Genomic DNA, 21,374 nt, shown 5'->3' on the forward strand with positions numbered 1-21,374 from the left:
TTACATTTTACCTTTACCTTTTCCTTTGTCTTTATGTCCTACTATATCTTTCTTTCTTTCTTATTTTCTTACGTTCTTTCGTTTCTTATATTCCATTTAACTAAATATATTTGTATATAATGCCCCAGCACGTGCTACGCTAACAAACAAACCAGGGTTGGATTATTGGAGACTTCTAGGGCGGAAACGAGCGGCATGCCCTATACAGTTGTGTTATCTTTGCATAGAGGTGGGAAAACGATGCACAGAGCATTCCCGGGCACAGAGGCGGTGCGATTGCTATGGTAGATACTGAACCCCCTATTGGGTTCAGCGGTTTAACTGGTTAGGTAGAATTCTGGGTCTTTATTGTGTTGAGCAGTGTCAGCGAAATGTAGTAACGGTACTGCGGTGGCAATAGAGCACAGTTCATTTTCCTCCTCGGATTGACTAGGTTTGTTGCTAAAGGGAGTTAGTGCTGTATAGGCGTAGATAGTTATACATTTATGAATTATCAGGTAGCAACTAGGATTACGGATTACTACGAACTTGCGCTTCAAGATTTGAGGTAGAGAGCCGCCTTTCAGTGGCGACGCCAAAACAAGAGAGAAAATGAGGTTAAGGAAGGGGAAGAAGGTAATGGAGAGCTGAAGTGAACAAATAGGCTTCCATCTCAGGGCCCCCCAGGAAAAAGCCAAAGTCAGGATTGATATCACTCAGCAAATATCACTGTTTGCGCTTAATCCATCTTGTGGCACCAAGGCTGGGCCCAGCCTGAGATCCTTCCTAGGGAGTTGACTTTGGGAACTAAGGTGGGGTCGTGTCTGGTGATAGAGGTTTCCCTGTATCCGAATCTCTTGCTAGGAAGAGCGAACCTTCCCCGTCTGCCCCTGTAAGAGCAGGTCAGACTCAGGAGATTGAGACAAATGTGGAGCTTGGAGAGTGTTTGTGAAAGGGAGACCTTAGAGACAGGCACAAAGCAGAAGGTATAGTATAGTACACTATCTACCCGTCACTGGCACAGCCTCTGATAACGCCAACTCAAAGCAAACCATCGCAACCAAGCTGCAAAACCACATACAAAGTACACATTGCAAAAAACCGCCATCTTGAACCGCCCACTGACGACCGGAAGACCTAGGCCCCCAAATGAAGCAAAATGCACGCAGTCGCCACTAAGAAAAGGGAAGATACCTACCGTGCTTGAACACCTCCTCCTAGTCTGGTTCCGAGACTGAGACTTTAACTTGAGAAAGAAGTGGGACTGGGCGGGAGGGGAAGGGAGAAGAGTTGACTCGGAGGGGTCTAAGGCCGTAAGGCAGCGGAGGCAAATTGTATATGTATGCATAGACCTTGTCGCACACGGGATGATTTAAACAACAAGAGGCCGGATCGCGTCCGTTGTTGGACATGTCAACACCAAGAAACGTACAATGCAGAATCCCTTCGCGGAGACGAGGGGAAGGCCGGATGGCCGGGGAGAGAATCGTATTATGTTGTCTTGCATTATATTATCGGTCGCCCCTCGGCGAAGAAGGCAAACGAGAGAGGGAGGCTGTATATCTATCGCGAGCATGTCTGCGGTAACCCCTGAAAAATCGGTTTGGTAATTTTTCTGTACGACACTCAAGGTACTTGATCAAGGCTAACCAGCGACGTTGTGGACAGAAAAAAAATCAGAAAAGCTTCAGAGCATCACGTCGCACGGGATGAAGTCTCTAGGAGGATTGCGAGATTTCGAGATCTCGCGCTTGTGCGCGCATGGATTGGCTAAACCTCTCTTCAGCAGTCACACCGTCCATACCAGCGTGGGAATGAAACCATGTCTCGGACCGTTTGAACCCCAGCGAGATAGCTAAGCAACCGGTCGAAGCCCAGGCCGAATCCGCCGTGCGGCGGGCAGCCCCAGCGGCGCAGGTCAACGTACCATTCAAGACCGTTGACAGAAGGTTTGTCAGGGTCGGCACCGCCCTCGGAGGATGGTGATTTTTGGATTCGCTGTCGCCTCATAACGTCCAGGAGATGATCCAAGCGGTGTTCGCGCATGGAGCCGCCGGCAATTTCGCAGAACTCGGGCACCAGCAAGTCGAAGCAGTCGACGGTCGCCCCGGGTACGTCGGGGGCTGCGGGCTGGGTCTCGCGCATGTAAAAGGCCTTGATGTCTCGGGGATAGTGCGTGACAAAGACCGGTTTCTCACCGCCTCCGATGTGCTCGGCAAGGTACTTTTCATGTTCGGACTGCAGCCCTGCACCCCAGATTGGCTTGTGCGTAAAGCGATCGGCTCGCTGCAGCAGCAGTGCGACCGCGTCCGAGTATGTGATCCGCGGCCAGTCCTGCCGCGCCAGCCCCTCCCACCGGCGCTTGACCTCGTCGGCCGGGGCCAGATCGGAACCGCTGTTGCGGGATCGGAAGAGAAGGTCCTGGACCGTAGCCGAATTGGCGAGGCTGGTGCTCAGCGACCGAAGCATGTCCTCGGCCAGGTCCATGACGGGGCCGAGGTGGTCCACAAAGCTCATCTCGGCCTCGAGCATGTAGAACTCGCTCAGGTGCCTCGACGTGTCGCTCCTCTCGGCGCGGAAGACGGGCGAGAGGGTCCAGACGTTGCCGACGGCCTGGGCGAGAGCCTCGAGATGGAGCTGAGTTGAGACAGTGAGATACTTTTTGGAGCGAAAGAATGGCTCCTGAGAGCTGCCGTTGTCAACGGCGTCGGGGGTGTTGTTGGCCGGCGTCACGGTGAAGACCTCACCGGCGCCCTCACAGTCCGATGACGTGATGATGGGCGGGTGCGTCTGGGTGAAGGATCGCCCTGCAAAGAACTGAGTCAAGGATGCGATGGCTTCGGAACGCAGTCTCAGCAGGACGGCGTTGACCGGAGTTCTCGGCCGCAAGTGCGGCATGGTGCGGAGATACTCGGGTGTCTGATATTTCTTTTGAATGGGAAACGTCTGCAGAAAAAAGCAGTTTGTCATGAATGTTATGATCTGACTAAAGAGCGGTTTGACGTGTGGGCAGGGAAGAGCATACCTTTGCGTCGGACGGGCCCAAGACCTCAACCTTGCCGACGTGCAGCTCGTGACTCTGGCCGGCTCCGGGCGAGGCCACCCAGGAGCCGGTGAGGCGGACTGCCGCGCCAACGGTCAGGCTGCAGAGACCGGCATCAGCAACTAAGCAGCTTTCACTGAAACATGTCGTGTGTAGACAGGAAGGGACCATATCCTCACCCTTCGGCTTCGGCATGCTTGGACTCTACGAGGGCTTGGAGCGGAGCCAGCGATGAGCCGTCGCCCAGCGAGACAAATCGATGCGTCTTCATGGACCGGACAGACCGCACGAAGCCGTGGACGACAACATCATCGGCCTTTTGGGCAGGCCGCCATTGGAGCAGCTCGGCAACGGAGCGAGCTGCTTGTTGAGAGACATGTCGGTGGGAGCTGGGAACGTGTCGCCGAATTAAGACACGCGACACACTCGACGGCCGAAGCGGCGGAGCGGGCCGCATGCTCGGAGACAGGGCACAGTGTTGGAAAATCTGAGGGATGGGGTTTGTTGTGGTCCGAACTCGGCGGCAGTGTCTCTCAACTTTTGCGGCGAATGAGATCAGGCGGGCCAGTATTAACTTGCCGATTAATTCAGCGCACCTGACACTGTCTGCTGGCTCTTTCACAGCAATTGGAATGGAACTCGACAAGGCAATCGACAATGGAAGGCACAAAATGCACAAGAAGCTCGAGCATTTCTTGGCAGGCTCGGCAGGCAACCAGGACGCTGTTGTCTTGGCACGTCCTTGCCAAGCCTTGACAACTGCCTCGGTGAACCCACACCACAAACCAGCTGTCGTGGACTTGCCCTTCTCGAGGCCCAGCACTGCCATGATTGGCTGCCGCTGATTCTCTCCTCCTTCTTTGCCGGGCAAGTGACCATCTATCAATCTCAACAACTGCCATCAGAATGAAGGCGATCCCGGGACGGAGTGCCTGATATGGCATTCTGTCCGGACCCGGATCCGTAGGAGGAGTAGTCTGGATAGCGGCTTTCATCCTTTCCATTCCGTTCATTGACTGCATTCCGTCCATTTGCAAGTCACTCAGCTCTCACTCACCGCAAGCTTGTTTTCATCCCTCACTCGAGCCCAGAGTTTCAAGCTTGCTCCGACATTCATCGCAGTCAATCAACGCTGAACGTTTCCACGGTTACAGACGACAATCTTTTTCCATGTGCAATGTTCGCATATGGCCATGTATTCGTCATGGGTTGCGGCAGGGAAAAGACAGACATGCATTCTATCGGTTCTTGTTTCGTATCGCCGAGCTCACCGGCTTCCTTGACACTATTGAGGCTAGCATCACCCTTTTGAAAACCCCCGCCCGACCTTGATGCCGATTCTCCAGACCAGCCCAACATTCCCGCGAGGCAGCCTGCCAGCATGGCGTCTCGAACTGTCGATGGATTGGGCCAAGTGGTTCGGTTGTATGTCTCGTTCTCATTGGGTTTGGCCGCGACTTAGCAAGCTGACTGCAACCCGCAGGGTGCAAGCCGTGTCCAGAGGCCCGGCCGATTATTGATTTCGGCAGCTGCCCGGCCAGAGAGGACCCGACGCATGCACCAGTCCAAAAACACATTCATCCAACGGCGGGCGACAGGGACCCGGCCCATGTCACTGGTCCCGAGTGGCGCGGTCATACCAGATTGACTCAGACTCGAGATGGCGCACCCTGCTGCAGCATAACATTACCCTCATCCACTCTGTGATGCCCAGGGTCTCGGCAGCTCGCCTCGGCGTCACCTCAGCTCTGCCTCCCGGGACCTCAAGGACGCTTACTGACCACCTTGGTTGTTGAAACCTCTATTGTTTTGTCATCTGGGTGGCGCCTGCAATGGGTCGGTTCTGTGGTGCGTTAGTCGCTTTTGCTCAACGCACGACAAAAAACCCGGAAGTTTAGAGAAGAGGGCAAGTGCTCTCAGTTCCGCTCACAATCGCAAGCATAAACAGTTGTCTTGGATCTCTGAGATTGGGCAGTTACACAGAGATCTCTGTGCAGGAAATCTCGGCACGCGACACGGGTGTCATGCTGGCCGCTGCGGCTGCTTGCAAGTGGAACGGCACATGTCTAATTCTATGTTCCTGTTACCCTCTCTCTCCCTGACCGCTCGGTGCAGATATAAGGCAACCGGCATCCCAGGCTCTCTCACTTCGGAATTGGCATCGCAGAATATCCTCGCGCTCAGTATCCGATCAACTGGACCTAGCTCAATTCCTCAACGTCCACCATCAAGTCACTCGCTTGCCCCGGTGTCCCCCAACATCATATTTCCCGACACGCCATGCCTTCATCAAGCTCCAAGTCCAAACCAAAGCCCTCCGAGGTTGCTTCCGAAGCCAAGCGGGTTTACATCCCCATCATCCGGGACAGATACGCATCGATGTGGGAGACCAGCTCATACATCTACCTTCAGCCCTTGCTTCAGATCAACTTTATCGAGCGACCGCTTGATCTGTCACCCCCAATGTTTTGTAAGTACGACGCCCCGGGTGCGACAGCTTCCTTGTATAACATGGGTCAGATGTCTTCAGCGGAGACCCGGTGAACACTGCAATGGATTGGGCAACCACGGCAGGGTGTGCCATACCCTTCATCTGCGCAGCCAACGACAAGCGCCCCGGCGGAGACTGGGAAACCGGTGTGGTAGGCTACGAAGAGCGGTTATGCCGCCGCAGCACCCTTGCGGCGTGTCTGGCAAAACCAGCAGACGGCTCAGCCAGCCACTACCCGCTTCCGATGTGCGCCGGAGTCCTGTCACAGCACGTGGGTCAGTTGGCTGCTTTAAGGTAGTCTCGTTGTGCTCCCGCAGCTGACGTCTCGCACAGTCGTGTTCCGCGGGCCACACGACAGATATGAAAAGCTGCCTGAGGAACAGTGGCGGGCACTGCCTGTGGTGTCGGTCCCTCCGCCACGCTGGCCCAAGCTGACGCAGCACGGCACCAAGTATTCGTTTGCGGACGAGCGTGAGATGGTCAAGGAGAAGCTGCGCGGCGCACTCCGCATCTGTGCGTATAACAACTTTGGCACCGTGGTGGTAGGGGACTTTGGACTCGGCAACGGCTATCGCAATCCGCCCCAGGAGCTGGCCGAACTTTGGCGGGAGGTATGCCTCTATGATCCTGACCTTCGCGGCCGCATCCGCTGTGTGGCGTTCGTGTTTGAGGACCCCAGCCAGAGCACGACGCAGTTGATCCTCGACGACATTGCGAAGAAGGCCAAGGGAAGCAGCGGCAGCGGCAGCTCGTCGAGCAGGTCCAAGTCAAAGGGCAGCTCGAGCTCAAGTTCCTCGTCTGGCAACTCGCCCACTGACCTCGAGATTTTCTCGAGGGTCTTCGACAATACGGAAATCCAAAGGTTCGTCGCGCAGCCGGACGCGAGATACGGCCTAAACAACTTGCTCGCTTGATTATGTTCTTTTGGGTTTCTGGCCGGGCCATGTTGGGGCGTCAAGGCGGCGGTTCGATTTTCCTGTGAAGGTGCACGGCTTGTTTAGGCATCCTCTTTTGGGCATCCTGTTTTACATCATTTTCCATTCATGTGTCTCTCCGCTCTCTCCTATCTCTCACGTCCGGCATCATTCGAGAACGTTATGGGTATACGCTGTGGTGGCTACATATGCCGGCGTCCCACAGTTTGTGTCTCGGGTTTGATGCCCTTCGTCGAGTTTTTAGCTGGGGCCCTGCTTACCCTGGTCCCATCGCAACGATAGTAATAATGTACTGTGTAGTCTCTGATCGTCCATTTCTCCCATTGCCTTGAGAGGTGTGCTCACAAGGCGGCAAGCGCGCTTGTCTGAATCTGGAGCCCCCTGACAAAACTGGGAGACTGAAGCCCGGCCCAACGTTCCCGACAGAGGGATCCCCAAGCCACGGCCCGAGGTAGTCATCAGCCGAAGAAGCAAGTTCGAGGGCAGAGGTGGCGGTGCCGGGACCGCCTGCAGCCATCCTCGTCATCAGATCGGGGGCCTGGTCATTCACGGGTCTCAGACATGGGCCGGTGTCATGGGAGACGCTCCGCATGAGGCTGAAAAGCCACTTGACCATCCACTTGGGCCTGTGTGAGTGCCCAACTGCGTCATCCAGATCTCGCACATGTTCGCGGCCAAGCCTTGAACGGCATCGCAAAAAACCCGGAAATACCCTGTTCGGAGGTGGCTGCAGATGTGGCCGGCCGGCGAGGTTCATGTTGGGTTTACTGTACTGTTGCTTCTTTCTTGATTCCAACTGTTATGGTTGATGTCTTCGTCGTGATGTCAGTTGGGGACTATGCGGGAACCGTTTCCATGCAGATCGGAGTGTAATCGAAGCCACTGGAACAGGACAGGTAGCTGACTGAGCGCTTTGGTTGCCACGTGTCTGGCTGTTTTTTTCGCCCACTTCGATGAAGGCTAGCTCTCTCTCCTTCACTGGGCCGCTCGAAGCAGCGACAAGCAGCAGCAGCCTCGGCGGGCCGAGGCGCTAGTTACAGTACAAGAAGCGGTCAGCATGCATATGAAGCCTGGTCCCGGCACAGCATCTAGCCGTTGGGTCCAGGGTGCTAACCCGCCGCCGTGACAGCGGGAGCCTGAGATTCGGCGGTGGCGGCGTGAGATGAGGCACGCAAGCGGGCGAGACTCCTTTTTGCTTTTTTCGTGTTTTCTTGCACAACTGTTGCGATCAGGGCCCCCCCCCCCATGATGCAGTAGTGCACGGAGTAATGTGAGGCGATTTGCCGTTCAAGAGACCTAACGTATCGAGCAGGTGTCAGGCCAGGAGAATCTCTGGACAACTCGACGATAGAGGGCACCGTGACCGTAAGGCCTCGGAGTCTTGGCTCACGGGGTGTTTCTACGTCTGCAGATTCCGTGGAGACGATAGGATAGTGCTGAGTTATGGAATCAACGGTATGTAAGAACCTTACATTTCTCACTGTTTTAGTTCTCCTTTGCTCCGCGGCGGGTCAATCTTCCCATCTACTTGCCAGCCACTGCCCGCTCACATGCAGCCTTCAACCCCCCAGGACACAAGCGGCGGCGAAGATTGGCCCCTCGCAAGATTTCCTGTAATACAAATGCGGCTGCAGATACCTTCGGGTGACACGAAGCCTCTCAAGGATAGGCAACCTACACGAAAGGCTTAGGTTGTGCGAGATCGAGTCATACAGATCGTACAGTTGTACGCCAGACCACCAACACGGATACACACAGGCTACGGTGTACCTGCGTAAGGTAGCCTGTCCCTCTCCAGGCAACTATCCTCGCCCCCTTGGCTTGGTGGTACAAGACTCAGATGGATCTGGCACAGGGTCGGATGGCTGAGACTATGGAGATCTTACTGTACAGCGTAAATGAGGATAACGTTAGCTTTGGCGATGACTAGGAACTGTGAAGACACTGCACTCTCTCAAGTGATACCAAAGTGGCTTGAACGGGGTTGAGAGACGGGCTAGAAAAGATGTAGAAAGGGCAGCGAGTATAAGTTGAAGAAGTTGAGAGCAGGACCTGCTTCCAGGGGAAGCTGATCAGCATGACCACCATCTCGGTGCTTCTCCTGTTCTTCTCTGCTGGATATGACAAAGAAGTTCGAGCGGTACCATATTTCGACCGAAATCGGTCGGGGTCCTCCTTCTCACTCTGCATTCCACACAGCCCGAGACAGTTCAGCCAGCCGTGATCTGGTCCCACTCAGCAAAGGAACAGCTGTTGATGGCTAAATCCCACCTAACAAGAGAGCACGCACCCCTATGATTACGGTATCCCCATGGGTGACATCGCGGTGTAAGCCCCAAGCCAGAGAATTCGGCCCGGATCCAGCCTTGTCTTAGAGTTGTTAGCTCGGCCTAGCTCGGGCTCGCTTAGCCTGAGAAGGAGAAGGTGAGGCCGAAGGAAAATGAAGGGATAGCATAGGGAGACAGGGAAAAAGAGTGGGTGTAAGAAGGGTTCCGATGTATGAGGATCACAGAAGTTGAGCGGTGTACAATACAGTCAAACCCTTGTGTGTTCGTTAGCATGGCACATGGTAGGACACTAGTGGATAAAAGAAACCAAGGACCGTGAGGAAACAAGGAAGAAAGAGAAAAAGAAAAGAGACTAGAATATAAGGACAAAAAAGTGAAGAGGAGGGAAAAGAGAAAGACAAAGATGGAAAGGAAGAGAAAGATAAAAGACAAAGAGGAAAAAGATAGAAGAAAAGAAAGTAACTAACTTAACCTTATATAGAGATGAAAGATAAAAGTAGGGAAAAGAGAAAGATAGAGATAGAGAAGAGGAGGCAAATAAAAATAGAGAAGAAGAGAAAGATAAAGATAGAGGAAGAGAAGATGGACAGGAAAAGGAAAGAAAGAAAGAATATTAAAAAGGTTGAAATAGGAAGATAAGATGGAATACCCACCACGTAAGTTCCGCACTAATAAACACACTAGGGTTACTTATATCATGTTCACATCGCATTTCAAGGTCACCCCCCTTTCAGGCAGGTCACTAGAGGTTTTGTACGCACTAACTCTACTATATGTGTTTGACTCAACCTCCGAAACTGCATCTCAACTCGACAACGTCCCCTCCCCGTTCACCAATACGACGGCCGCAACCCTGTAAACCCGACCAGGGCGGCAGACGCCTCACCTGAGTCCTCCCGTTTCCTCTGGCCCGCAAGCTAGGAGCAAACCAACACCCGTCAGCCCACAACTATAACCAAAACAAAAGAAGAGAAAAAAGAAGGAGAAAAAAAGAAGAGCAGTCATAGAAAGGGGATTCATCTCACCTCCAACTGCACCCCCTTATGCACATGGACCAACCAATCCACATAACTCTGCGCCTCATTATTCCTATCCTCCACCAACATCCTCGCAAACTCATACTCGGCTCCATCGATCCCCTGCCGCGCGAGCTGGATCGTCAACCCCTTGGACCCGCGCATGGTGCGCAAGAACTCGACAATATTCCGCACCTGCGCATTCAGGTGCGTCTGCAGCACCGGTAGGCCCGAGGTATACGCGTCCAGGCTCTGCAGACTATCCTTGTCCTCGCCAAACAGATCCTGGATCAGATTCGGCGACGTTTGCGCGTGCATCCACAGCAGCGTCGTCTGCCCGTTATCGATCAAATACACACCACCCGGCTCAACGCGGGCAAAACTTGCGCGCACCGACGGCGGCATGCGGAGGTGGCCCGTCTGCGGATCCGGGAACCCGTCGTCGGGCTGGAGGTTGTGGAGGGGGATCATGCGCGGGTAGAGGTACAGACTGAGCTCGAGGCAGCCCATGGAGCGGATGAGGCGCATCTCGTGGACGCGCCGGTCCGTGGTTTCGGAGCCGCCCTTGAAGGCGCGGCATTTCAGCAGGCCGAGCATGTACATGGCAAATTCCTTTAGTCGTTCCGGCATGACAAGCTGGCCCGGCGGGTGCGCCTGCGACAGGAAGTGCTTGCGGTAGTTGGCCAGCACGTCAATCGTGTGTTCTGTCAGGCCGAGGCGGACGTCCTTGAGGGTTGCTGACGTGGTGGCGAGCTTGGTGGAGGCCTCCTTGGCAAGGGTGGTGTAGACGGCGTCCTGGTCAATGAACTTGATGCTCTCGCGCGCGTTCTCGCTGACGCCGGCGATCACGTTGATGCACCTGACCCTGCGCTGGCCTGATGCCGAGGTGTAGAGCAGCGCGGCCTGGAAGTGCGCGTCGAGCTTCGAGTCGAGCTTGCCGTCGTAGCCAAAGGTCACGCCGATGGCCTTGTCGGCATCGATGACGCCGATCTCGAGGTCGGCGCCAAAGGTGTGCTGGATGAAGTTGCCGTGATAGCCCGACACCTGCAGGCCATTGGAGCATCTGACCTTCATAAGCGCCTGGTAACCCGTTTCGCGGGTCACCGCATGCTTGATTTCCAGCGACAGCCTAGTGTTGTCTCGTGGGGCGATGAAATTGGGGTAGTAGAAGGTCTCGCCGCCGGTGGTGGCGGAAACGTAGCCTATGCATCTGGTTAGCGGTCGGGGTGGTTGCGGGCAAAACTCAATTCACGTACCAACTGTCGCAATATCCAGGTAGCCGCCCGACGGAGCAGCCATGAAAAAGTCGACGCCAACACCGACCGAGACCATCTTCTCGGCGACCTTCCTCCAGGCGGGGTGCTCGGTGCTGAACAATTTCTTGTCCGGCTCGCCACCCGGATGCTTGCCGTCGTCCCTCATGAACAGGCGGCCTGGACCCCAGGTAGGGAGCGCCGAGAGGGAGCAGAAGATCTTGCCGCCAGTCTTTTCCAGCGCAGCGACTGCGGCGTTCATGGTCGATAGAAGCGCCGGCTCTGGGTTTTTAATGGTCGAGAACATTTGCGGTAGGCGAGTAAGCAGCGAGCTGATGACCGCCTTGGATTCGTAGGGGTCCACGAACAAGCCCCCGCTAAGCGGCACAAAGGGGTCTTCGACATCGGGCATGATCATCATCTGCGCCTGCTCCAGCGCCGGGCTGACATTGTAGAAGTGGACCTCCTTGTCATACGTCACGAAGCCGACCTGGGCGCCTGCCGGTATCCTCCGCTTGACCTCGCCGTTCTCGTCTCTCTCCTCGTTGTCCTCGGCGCCGTATAGGGCGCGCAGGATGCCGTCGCAGAATGATTCGAGAAATCCCTTGTTGAACGATTCTTGTGTTACGTCAATCAAGAATAGATAGCGCAGCCCGACCGGCTCCCGGGTCCAGTACTCCTTGGGTACTACAAACTCGACCGTACCCCGCGTGAGCTCTGGCCGCTGGTCGCGGTCCACACGGACGCCTTGTGGGCTGGTGGCGCAGAAATACTCCGGCGGCGTGTCGTTTGCATAGCCGCAGAGGTTGCAGACGAACTTGTTGCCTCCTGAGCGGAACATCATGAAGGGGTTGATGTAGGCGCGGCATCTGTGGCAGCGAGGCGGGCCAACGTCACCGAAGTCTAGCACGGGAATCTCGAGCTCGCCAGCCTGGAGAGGGGCCATGGGTTGGAGAACGAGACCGAGGGGCAGGCCTGTACTCTTTAGTCCGTCGGCGGTGGCAGGGATATTGTTCATGGTGAGGCGGGCAAACTTGGGTGAAGCGTTCCCCTGGTCGAACGCGACGAAAGAGACCGTGGCTGGGGGAGGCACCAGGCGCTCAAACGTCGGGTATACATTGCTGAAGAAGTACTGCTGTACAGAGTCCCGTGAGAGGGGCACGCTCGGCATCTCGTCTGGTGACACCCTTGTCTGTCCGGCGGTGGGGACCATGTTCGGCGAGGGTGCAGCATCGGCAAAGCCGCTCCGGGCAGCAAACTCGGCAGGGGAGGCGGGAGCAGCCATAAAGCCGGGGCTCACTGGCGCCGGGAACTGGTTCATCTGCGGGCTTAGCCCGGGCCCGTACCGAGAAGCGGCGGCCGAAGGGTCGGCGTTCAGGTATGGGGTGGCTGGTGTCCCTGCCGGAGGCATTCCATTGAAGGCCTGGGACGAACCCGCGGGCGCCCCAACCTGGTGAAATGCGTGACGATCCTTCTTCTTCTTCCTGCCGGTACTGTGGGCTGCCTCGGCGCCGAGGCTCATGCCACCCATCTGCGCGGCCAGCCCCGCATCCTCTGGTGTAGGCGGTTGTCCCTGGTAGTAAGCGCCGGGTTGGGGGGACCCGTACTGATATGGATTTGGAGCGACCGGGGGGTGAAACTGGGGAGGCGCCGGCTGGCTCGTGCGATTCGGGTCGTTTGGGTCAAGGTTCTCGCCTTGACCGAGGGCGTGGTACATGGAGTAATCGGCCATTGGATTGTCGAGACGGCAGCGATGGTTTCTCAGTCCTTCGCGTGATCGAACTGTCGAACTCGGATCAGAACCCAGCTCATAATCGAGACCACTCCAGAAAGACGCTGTGCTTAAAACGGATATTGCAAGATGAGCGGTAGAGCCGGTGTTTGCAGGGGAAGGTGGCCGGAAAGTGATGTCTTGGACAGTGGTGAAGTGGAAGTGGACGTCGAGTCCCACTTCACTCCAGTCTCGCTGTGCAGTCGAGCTTCAAGCTGTCCTTTTTCTTCGGCTCAGGCTTGGCTCGGCGCATTGAGCAGGGGTTCGTCGGTGTTCCTGGGCCGGTGCATGGGTCTTGGTGGGGCAAATTGCCCGCTGTCACCGCCTCGGCGGACGACAGCTTCAATGTTGCAATTGACGGCCCAGTTTGGCTTGGCTTTTGCCGGCTCGTCGCGCGTGCCACTGACGCGACAAAGCCGGCGTAGCTTGGAATTGCAAGCCATCGACCTCGGATTCTTTCCCGCAAGAGTCTTCACAACAACAGGACCCAAGCTATCAGTTCGCCAAAATATACGCGCCACGCAAATTCCTGCGACATCCCCGTCCTTGACCAGAATCATTGTCACGCGAAGCTCAATCCGATCCGATAAGCCAACTTCCGAGGCCATATGATAGAACGATGCACCAGCTCTGGCAACCATAACTCGCAGCGACAACGCAGGAGCCATGTTCACCTTCACCCCACTTCAGGGTGCCCTTTCCGAGTCGGCGGCATCGCAGTCGCTACTGGAACTCGACGGCGGTGTCAAGGTACTGGTAGATGTCGGCTGGGACGAGAAGTTTGATGTCGAAAGGCTGCGCGAGTTGGAAAAGTACGTTGACGCATCGAGCATCGAACATCACAAATAATGAAGAAATGGATCTAAAGGAAGACTGGTTTCTAACGGCACCATCTAGGCAAATCCCCACGTTATCGCTCATCCTCTTGACCCATGCGACCGTGAATCACCTCGGCGCATATGCGCACTGCTGCAAGAACTTCCCTCTCTTCACGCGCATTCCGGTATATGCGACAAGGCCCGTTATTGACCTTGGCCGCACTCTGACCCAGGACCTCTATGCCTCCACGCCGGTCGCTGCAACAACAATATCCCCGACATCCCTCGCCGAGGTCTCGTATTCATACGCCCAAACATCATCCGCCGACCACAACCTCCTCCTGCAACCCCCGACACCAGAAGAGATTGCGCGCTACTTCTCCCTCATTCAACCACTCAAATACTCACAACCGCACCAGCCGCTGCCGTCACCATTCTCACCGCCCCTGAACGGCCTCACCATCACCGCCTACAACTCGGGCCACACGCTTGGTGGAACAATCTGGCACATCCAGCATGGCCTCGAGTCCATCGTCTACGCCGTCGACTGGAACCAAGCCCGCGAGAACGTCTTCTCTGGCGCCGCCTGGCTGGGAGGCGCCCACGCAGGCGCAGGCGGTGCTGAGGTGATCGAACAGCTGCGCAAGCCGACCGCTCTGGTATGCAGCAGTCGGACGCCCGAGGCGGCACTCTCGCGCGCCCGGCGTGACGACCAGCTCCTCGAGTCGGTCAAGCTCTGTATTGCGAGGGGCGGCACGGTGCTGATCCCTGTTGACTCGAGCGCAAGAGTCCTCGAGCTGTCCTATCTCCTGGAGCACGCCTGGAGGACAGAGGTTGCCAACGACAATGACATCTTCAAGTCGACAAGGGTTTACCTCGCCGGCCGCAGCATTGGCAGCACCATGAGGAATGCAAGGAGCATGTTGGAGTGGATGGACGACAGCATCGTGAGGGAGTTTGAAGCGGTCGCTGGCGCTGGCGGAACCCGGGCGGGGAATAGTGGTGCCGGCGGCGGAAAGGCCGGTCCTTTTGACTTCAAGTACCTGAGACTGCTGGAGCGCAAGGCGCAGGTCGAACGGGTCCTGCAGCAAGCGACTGACGACGCTGAGCCTAGGGGCAGGGTGATTGTGGCCACAGACTCGAGTCTAGAATGGGGCTTCTCCAAAGAGGTCCTGAGGGTGATTGCTGGGGATGCAAGGAACTTGGTCATTCTCACCGAGAAGCCGCACCTCAATTCAGGCAAGCCATCCATTGCCCGGATGTTGTGGGAGTGGTGGAAGGAGAGGAAAGATGGCGTCGCTGTCGAACAGACGAGCGGTGGCGACACATTTGAGCAGGTGTACGGAGGCGGTCGCGAGCTAGAAGTGGCAGAGGCCACCCGGCAGCCGTTGGAGGGTAATGAATTGGGGGTTTACCAACAGTGGCTTGCGACACAACGGCAGCTACAAGCGACATTACAGAGCGGCGGCACGGCTGCCTTGGAAGCCTCAGCCGATGTGGTCGACGACGCCTCAGAAACGACAACTGAAACCGAAGAATCTGAGACAGAGCAACAAGGGAAGGCGCTGAATGTGTCCACGACGATAGGCCAGGCCAGCCGCAAAAAGGTTGTGCTCACTGACGAAGACCTGGGTATCACCATTCTATTCAAGAAAAAGGGTGTGTACGATTTCGATGTCCGGGGCAAGAAGGGCAGGGAGCGCATGTTTCCCACCGTGTTGCGGCGGAAACGGAACGATGAGTTTGGCGAGCTCATTCGTCCCGAAGAGTATCTCCGCGCAGAGGAGAGGGAGGATGCCGACGGGCAAGAGGACAGGCAGGATGGAAACAAGCAAGAGCAGGGCCTCGGCAAGAAGCGCAAGTTTGACGATGTCGGCGCGGCAAAGGGGGCTTCGAGCAACAAACGACCTCAACCCAAGCGGGCCGTTTCCGACGAGCCAGAGGCGGCCTCTTCTACCGATGGGCATGCCGGAGACGAACTTGACGAGCTGGAAGATGAGGAAGAAGCTGTTGTCGGGCCAGCCAAGCTGGTCGTCCGCTCACAAGCCATCACTGTCAACCTCCGCATTGCTTTTGTTGACTTCACCGGCCTGCACGACAAGCGCAGTCTGCACATGCTGATCCCGCTTATCCAGCCGCGCAAGCTGATCCTCGTGGCCGGCGCCGAGGACGAGACTCTGACCCTCGCCGCCGACTGCAAGAAGCTGTTGAGCGCCCAGCTCACGTCCGACTCATCCCAGAGCGCCATCGACGTCTTTACCCCCGCCATCGGCGCCACCGTCAACGCCTCGGTCGACACCAACGCCTGGGTTGTCAAGCTTGCAGATCCCTTCGTCAAGCGCCTCATGTGGCAGAACGTGCGCGGTCTGGGCATCGTCACGGTCACCGGCCTGCTCCTCCCCGGCGGCGAGGTGGCCCTCCAAGACACGAACACCACCGCCACCAACAACACCACCGGCCCCTCAAACTACAACAATGACAACAACGACAACGAAAACGCCTCTAACAAACGCCAGAAACTCGAACTCACCACCACCACCACCACCACCGCCGCCGAACAAGCCGGCACCATCACCACCACCAATGCCACCAATGATACCACAACAACAGTAGCCCGCAATGTCCCAACCCTCGACGTCCTCCCACCCACCCTCGCCTCCGCAGTCCGCTCCGCCGCCCAGCCCCTGCACGTCGGCGACCTGCGCCTGGCCGATCTGAGGAGGGCGATGCTCGGCGCCGGCCACAAGGCCGAGTTCCGCGGCGAGGGGACGCTGCTGGTTGACGGGTGCGTGGCGGTGCGCAAGACCAGCACGGGAAGGGTCGAGGTGGAGAGTGTTGGGCTGCCATTGATTGGCGGGTTGTTGCCGGGGGCTGGTGGGGTGGATGGGAGAGGGGGTACAAGTCCAGGTGGTGGTGGGATGGGGACTTTGTATGAAGTGCGGAGGAGGATCTATGAGGGGTTGGCTGTTGTTGCTGGGGCGTAAGGAGGGTGAGAGTAAGGTTGGTTGAGGGGCAGGGGGTGCGTTGGACGTGGTTTATCTATAGAGAGAGTGAGTTGAGTGGTAGGCTCTTTTATGCGTTGATAGGTTTTGTGCCGATTATGTGTATTCTACGGAGGGCGAGGAGAGTAAACGCCAAGCAAGGTTTGTGTTGCCCGGCTCAGTCGTTGTCTAGAGCCATGGAAGGTGATGACAGATTATGGAATCTCTTGTCCACCCAATGCCGAGGCTCAAGACTGGATTGTGGCCTAGACAGCGGCGATACTCGTCTGAACTATCAGGGTCTGTGATACGAGGAAGAGGTCTGGCGGAATGACCTTCCCAGCACAGTGGAGTTCCCTCTTGTTGCGCGATTGAACGTGAAAGAATCTAAAGTGAATCTCTGCCTCAATTATCCTGTGTAATTTTCCAATTACTATACATTTGAATCCTTCTGTGCCCTCAGCATCTCATCCTCCCTACTCCGCCATATCCGGTCCCAGCCCCAAGTTCCTACCCTCGCCCAAACTCTTCTCCCCATACCGCCCGCTCTCTGCGGATGAACCACGGAACCTGTTCTCCCCACCGCGCCACCTCCCCCGGCCCCAGCCCACTCCCGCCTCGCCGCCCTCGCCATCCGAAGCCGTCTCCTCCACTGCTGCCTCCCCTCCCGCTCCGTATCACCCTGCTGCCTCCCCTCCCGCTCCGTATCACCCTGCTGCCCTCCGCTACCACTACTAACGTCTCCAGCCGTGACATTGCTAGCGATGTTCGCCGAATGAGCGTGATGGTGGTGGTGATTATGGTGTTGATAATAAGAATGCAGATACTGATGCCGTCGATCCCCTCCACCGCCTCCTGCACCACCACCAGTACCACCGCTGCCACCAATAGCAGCAGCAGCAGCACCTCCCCCAGCGAACACATAACTCAACGCCCGACGTAAGTACCTTTCCACCACCAACCCGCATCGCCTGACCAGCTCCATCGCCGCGCGGGTCTGCAGCACCAGGATGAGGATGAAGAACGGGATGCACACCGACACCAGCGTGACAGGGAACCGCCAGTCGGTGGCGGATATGTCGAACGTGGTTATGCCAAAGACACCCTGTCATCACACACACACTCAAAGTCAGCAACGGTCATTTCCGAAACGCAAATATAGGTACAGCGCAAGCCAGATATTGCAGAGTGAAATCATGGATAAAAATACACCTGCCTAGTTGAGTCTTTACGATCAACAGATAGTAGTAAAACGGACGTACCACGACAAAAGTCAACGGCAAGAACACCATGCTAACGCTCGTCAGGATCTTGATGTTATCCCCTTGCTCAATCGCCCTTCGGCTCTCCTTGACGCTGCTCCCGCTGAACAGTTGCTCGCGCAGTGACCGGATCTCGGTGCGCGTCGCCTCGTTTTTGTCGTGCATCACCTGCAACTCGGCCACGGCGCTCTCGAGCTCCTGCCGGAGCACGTCCATGCGCGCGAGGTACTGGCCCCTGCACTCTTCGTCGTTGTCTTCATCATCATCTCCTTCTTTTTGATGGTGTCGTTGCGGTTGTTGTTGTTGGTCGCTTTGTTCCAAACTACTGGTGGATGAGTCTGACCGCGACTGCGGGCGGGGTGGCGGTGGGTATGGCCAGAGAGTCGGATGCCGGCCGGCCCAGAAGTCTTTGGTGAAGGTTGTGAGGTAGGCGGCGCGCATCGATCTGATGCCCTCGTTGATGACGCCGAGGGTGTTGTAGGCCCAGAAGTAGCGGCGCGAGTAGGTGAAGTGGCTGTCTTCGAAGAGGAGCTTGTCGCGGAGGCGGACGTCGAACATGAACTGATTCTGATGGCATGGTCAGTAGGGGATGGCGGGCGTGTGGCCATGAATTTGGGGGTTGGGCATACAGGAGGGGTGATGAGCTTGGTAATCATCTCGTTCACTTGGGTGTAACGCTTGACTGCGTCACGGTACTCGACGCACAGGGCGTCAAGGAATGCATACGGGCCGTTGCAGAAATTCTTTCTGGAGTTGTCGCTCCGCATTGAGTGTTCATCGTCCGGGAAGCATTGGATATTGAGTAGTTGCCAAGGGGCAAAAGTGTCGTAGAGCACCCCTGTTCTGGCCTTCCGCCGAACCTTGACCTTGACAGTGCCGGTTGGTTCGCCTCCAAGGGATAGCGCGAGTACCGAGCTGCACTCGGCGAGGTCAATGTGGTCTGGGGATCGCCGGTCAGGCGGACGGTCGTCGTATGCTTGCCAGGGGCCCGGGGTCAGGCCTTCGCCGACGACGGTGTAATACTTGAAGACGAAAAAGAAGCTCCGCTGTCTGATGGGGTCTGCTTCAAAGGCTCTGTTAACGTAGGCCTGTCCGTGTCAGTACTGGGGCCAAGATTGAAGGAAGACGGCTGGCTTACCTTGGTCTTGCCCTTGTTACCTTCGGTGGAAACGAGGTGCTGGCATAGCTCGTTCATGTCAAAGTAATCCTTCAGTGTCAGGTGAGTAGCGGCAAGGGTCAGAGGCGAGGGTTCTTGGAGGATTCTAGAAGTTTGTCAGCAACTTGCCAATGCGAAACAAGTAGAGTACGCACGTTATTCTCCCAACGGCCTTCCCATCGCTGTTGATATCTTTGAGGACACTCCAGACAGACGCATCCCCGTTGTCTCCATCCCAATCTAGGCCAACAACAGAGGCCGGCCCTAACGGTATCTGCTTAGGTTGCGGGATACCGTCCTTGCCGATCTCATAAATCACGTACGTTGCGCTTTCGTAACAGCTGCCTTCTCCTGATTCAAAACTACCAAGTATTGTAGAAGGCTCCAACTCATTCCTCCTCTGCCATACATCACCAAGGGCGGTGACCGTCCCCTGACTGCCTTCATCGACTGTACGAATATGGGCTACCAGGTTCTCCTCCGAGAATGACTTTTGAGGAAGCAAGTTGGAAACGGAGCGAACGGAACTGTCGTGTGCTTTGGCCGAGGCGGTGCGGGATAGCGGTGTTAGTGGTGAGAATTCACTAGGCTCGTCACCGGATAGGAAGAGTCCCTCGTAGACAGAGGCCGGTTTGACTTTGGGTGATTCGTTTGTTAGCCATCGCATTCGCCCACCATTCGACTGAGGTGGCGTTGGGCCAAAGCTGACAGCCTTGAGAAGAGGCGACGCCGTCACATCATTGCTTCCCGTTCGTACAGCCCGTGTGCTGGTAGCCGGGATATCGAAGAGAAGGCGCAGGTTCTTGAGATATTGCTCATGGTGATGCTCGGCGGATTTCAGGAGTTCTTCGAATCGCGTGCTGGTCATTGAAATGGCACGGGTGCTCGAGTAGAAGGCGAGGGGGCCAAAGTCAGAAATTTGAAGCAGAAAAGAAGAAGATGAGGAAAATTCTTAAGTTTAAAAACAGGCAGACATCTAAGGTATGGATGGACCACATGTATTTATCCTGCAGCTTCTCGCCTTGACTGGGCGAAGCAAGTACATGTCATGTGCCTCAGCCTTGTCAGTCTCCATGATCTGAAATGGATCCAACCCGCATAAGATGGTTGATCTGCGAGGCGAACAGCTGGAGCAAACTGACAAATCAGAGCTGATAGCATCGTCCGGCGACAGCAGCGGAGGTGCAAGGTCACCGATCACCGGTGGGGGGACGATGAGGCTGCAACGCAAGTGACTGGCTATCATAGAACATTCTGCAGGTGGGCGGATATCCACGGGACATTGCCTTCGGAGAACTAGTTCGGGGCGTAAGGCACTGTGCTGGAAGCACGGAATCTGGGAATTCCGAAGGATGTGTATCCAGACGCTCGAAGTGTGCATGCGTGGTTCTCGGTGTTTGCTTGGGGAATTGAATTGCTGCTCGGCTGCTCGGGGCTCACCGATGGCCGTTTTCGGAAGGCGGGCATCTCCGAAGAGATACGGCTCTCTTTCCCAAGCAAAGCGATTGTTTCCTACTAACGTTTCAACCACTGGAGTCCAGATCGCTGGTTACGCAGTTCTCATACATTATAAACTCGAACGAGACAACGCAGCCGTCAACCAAGCGTACCTGCCTTGCACTGACTATTCAACTCCCTCGCACACCTGCACTGCCACCTTCACTCGCTCACACCGGCCACTTTCCCGCCCTCAGTCCCGTCCAGTGGCGGCTTGTCGTTTCCGCCCGTATCTGCCATCTCCTTTTCGTACTCCTCTGGCGTCTGACACTTAGCACTCCATGCGTGTATTTGGGCAATCTCATCCTTGAGAGCCGCGTTCACCAGCCGATGTCGCTTCAGCGAATTCTTGCCTGCGAACTCGGGCGACACCACGAGCGACGTGAATGCCTGGCCGCAGCCTCCTGTTGGGTGGAAAATGTAGGCCATGTCAGCTGAGCTCACATGTCGGCGGGTCGATTTGGCGTGAAGCCATCGCGGGGTTCCCAGGATGACGTCAGGGCAGAGCCTCGTGGGGTTGATGTCGTACCAGACATATCTTGGATTTCGACATGAGTCGCCTTGAGGCGCTCCGTGAGAGCGGCCCGTAGTGAGTCCTCTGTTATCGCCGGTTGGGCCATGGTGTGAATGTGTGGTGATGTGATAGCGAAGAGTGTGAGAGCTCTGGGTGCGACAGCGGAAAGCAATAGGCCGAAGCCCCGCCAACTTGCTTGGCGGACACAGCTGAGGAGAGATGAAGCAGGGTTAGGGTCTACACAGCTTTCCCTTACCAAGTTCAAGCAAAGCTCAGTTTTCAGGGATTGAACAATAACACAGAAACATTGTACTTGAAATCTGAACCCTTTACTTAATTCAGGTCAGTCTCATTCAAATGAGAATTGCCC

General features: G+C 56.1%; 6 protein-coding genes across 6 annotated transcripts; 2 read left to right on the forward strand and 4 right to left on the reverse strand.

Moving 5' to 3' along the window:
* Positions 1–1,492: 1,492 nt before the first annotated feature.
* N657DRAFT_595682 (asparaginyl-tRNA synthetase) lies at positions 1,493–3,653 on the reverse strand. Its single transcript, XM_062789982.1, has 3 exons — positions 3,202–3,653; positions 3,005–3,122; positions 1,493–2,925 (listed from the first exon to the last, which is right to left on the reverse strand). Exons 1-3 carry the CDS (start codon positions 3,477–3,479, stop codon positions 1,762–1,764), a joined length of 1,560 nt encoding a protein of 519 aa, XP_062648405.1. The 5' UTR covers positions 3,480–3,653; the 3' UTR covers positions 1,493–1,761.
* Positions 3,654–5,302: 1,649 nt separating this feature from the next.
* N657DRAFT_571343 (uncharacterized protein) lies at positions 5,303–6,427 on the forward strand (the record flags this gene model as incomplete). Its single annotated transcript, XM_062788801.1, has 3 exons — positions 5,303–5,492; positions 5,543–5,788; positions 5,847–6,427. The coding sequence occupies 3 exons, from the start codon at positions 5,303–5,305 to the stop codon at positions 6,425–6,427; spliced, it is 1,017 nt and encodes a 338-aa protein (XP_062648406.1).
* Positions 6,428–9,752: 3,325 nt separating this feature from the next.
* On the reverse strand, positions 9,753–12,737 carry N657DRAFT_680581 (uncharacterized protein; the record flags this gene model as incomplete). The annotated part of the gene is made up of 2 exons (XM_062796302.1): positions 9,753–10,954; positions 11,009–12,737. 2 exons carry the CDS (start codon positions 12,735–12,737, stop codon positions 9,753–9,755), a joined length of 2,931 nt encoding a protein of 976 aa, XP_062648407.1.
* A 442-nt stretch (positions 12,738–13,179) lies between these two features.
* Positions 13,180–16,926, forward strand: N657DRAFT_595692 (uncharacterized protein). Its single transcript, XM_062789983.1, has 2 exons — positions 13,180–13,588; positions 13,674–16,926. The coding sequence occupies exons 1-2, from the start codon at positions 13,443–13,445 to the stop codon at positions 16,576–16,578; spliced, it is 3,051 nt and encodes a 1,016-aa protein (XP_062648408.1). The 5' UTR covers positions 13,180–13,442; the 3' UTR covers positions 16,579–16,926.
* Positions 16,927–17,085: 159 nt separating this feature from the next.
* Positions 17,086–19,861, reverse strand: N657DRAFT_680583 (uncharacterized protein; the record flags this gene model as incomplete). The annotated part of the gene is made up of 6 exons (XM_062796303.1): positions 17,086–17,430; positions 17,552–17,680; positions 17,838–18,404; positions 18,467–18,925; positions 18,976–19,099; positions 19,149–19,861. 6 exons carry the CDS (start codon positions 19,859–19,861, stop codon positions 17,086–17,088), a joined length of 2,337 nt encoding a protein of 778 aa, XP_062648409.1.
* A 791-nt stretch (positions 19,862–20,652) lies between these two features.
* Positions 20,653–21,110, reverse strand: N657DRAFT_572175 (bola-like protein; the record flags this gene model as incomplete). Its single annotated transcript, XM_062788866.1, has 2 exons — positions 20,653–20,894; positions 21,020–21,110. The coding sequence occupies 2 exons, from the start codon at positions 21,108–21,110 to the stop codon at positions 20,653–20,655; spliced, it is 333 nt and encodes a 110-aa protein (XP_062648410.1).
* Between the last annotated feature and the right edge of the window lie 264 nt (positions 21,111–21,374).

This window comes from Parathielavia appendiculata (genome assembly GCF_033297405.1).
Source record: "Parathielavia appendiculata strain CBS 731.68 unplaced genomic scaffold N657scaffold_5, whole genome shotgun sequence".
In the NCBI taxonomy this organism is placed as follows: Eukaryota; Fungi; Ascomycota; class Sordariomycetes; order Sordariales; family Chaetomiaceae; genus Parathielavia; species Parathielavia appendiculata.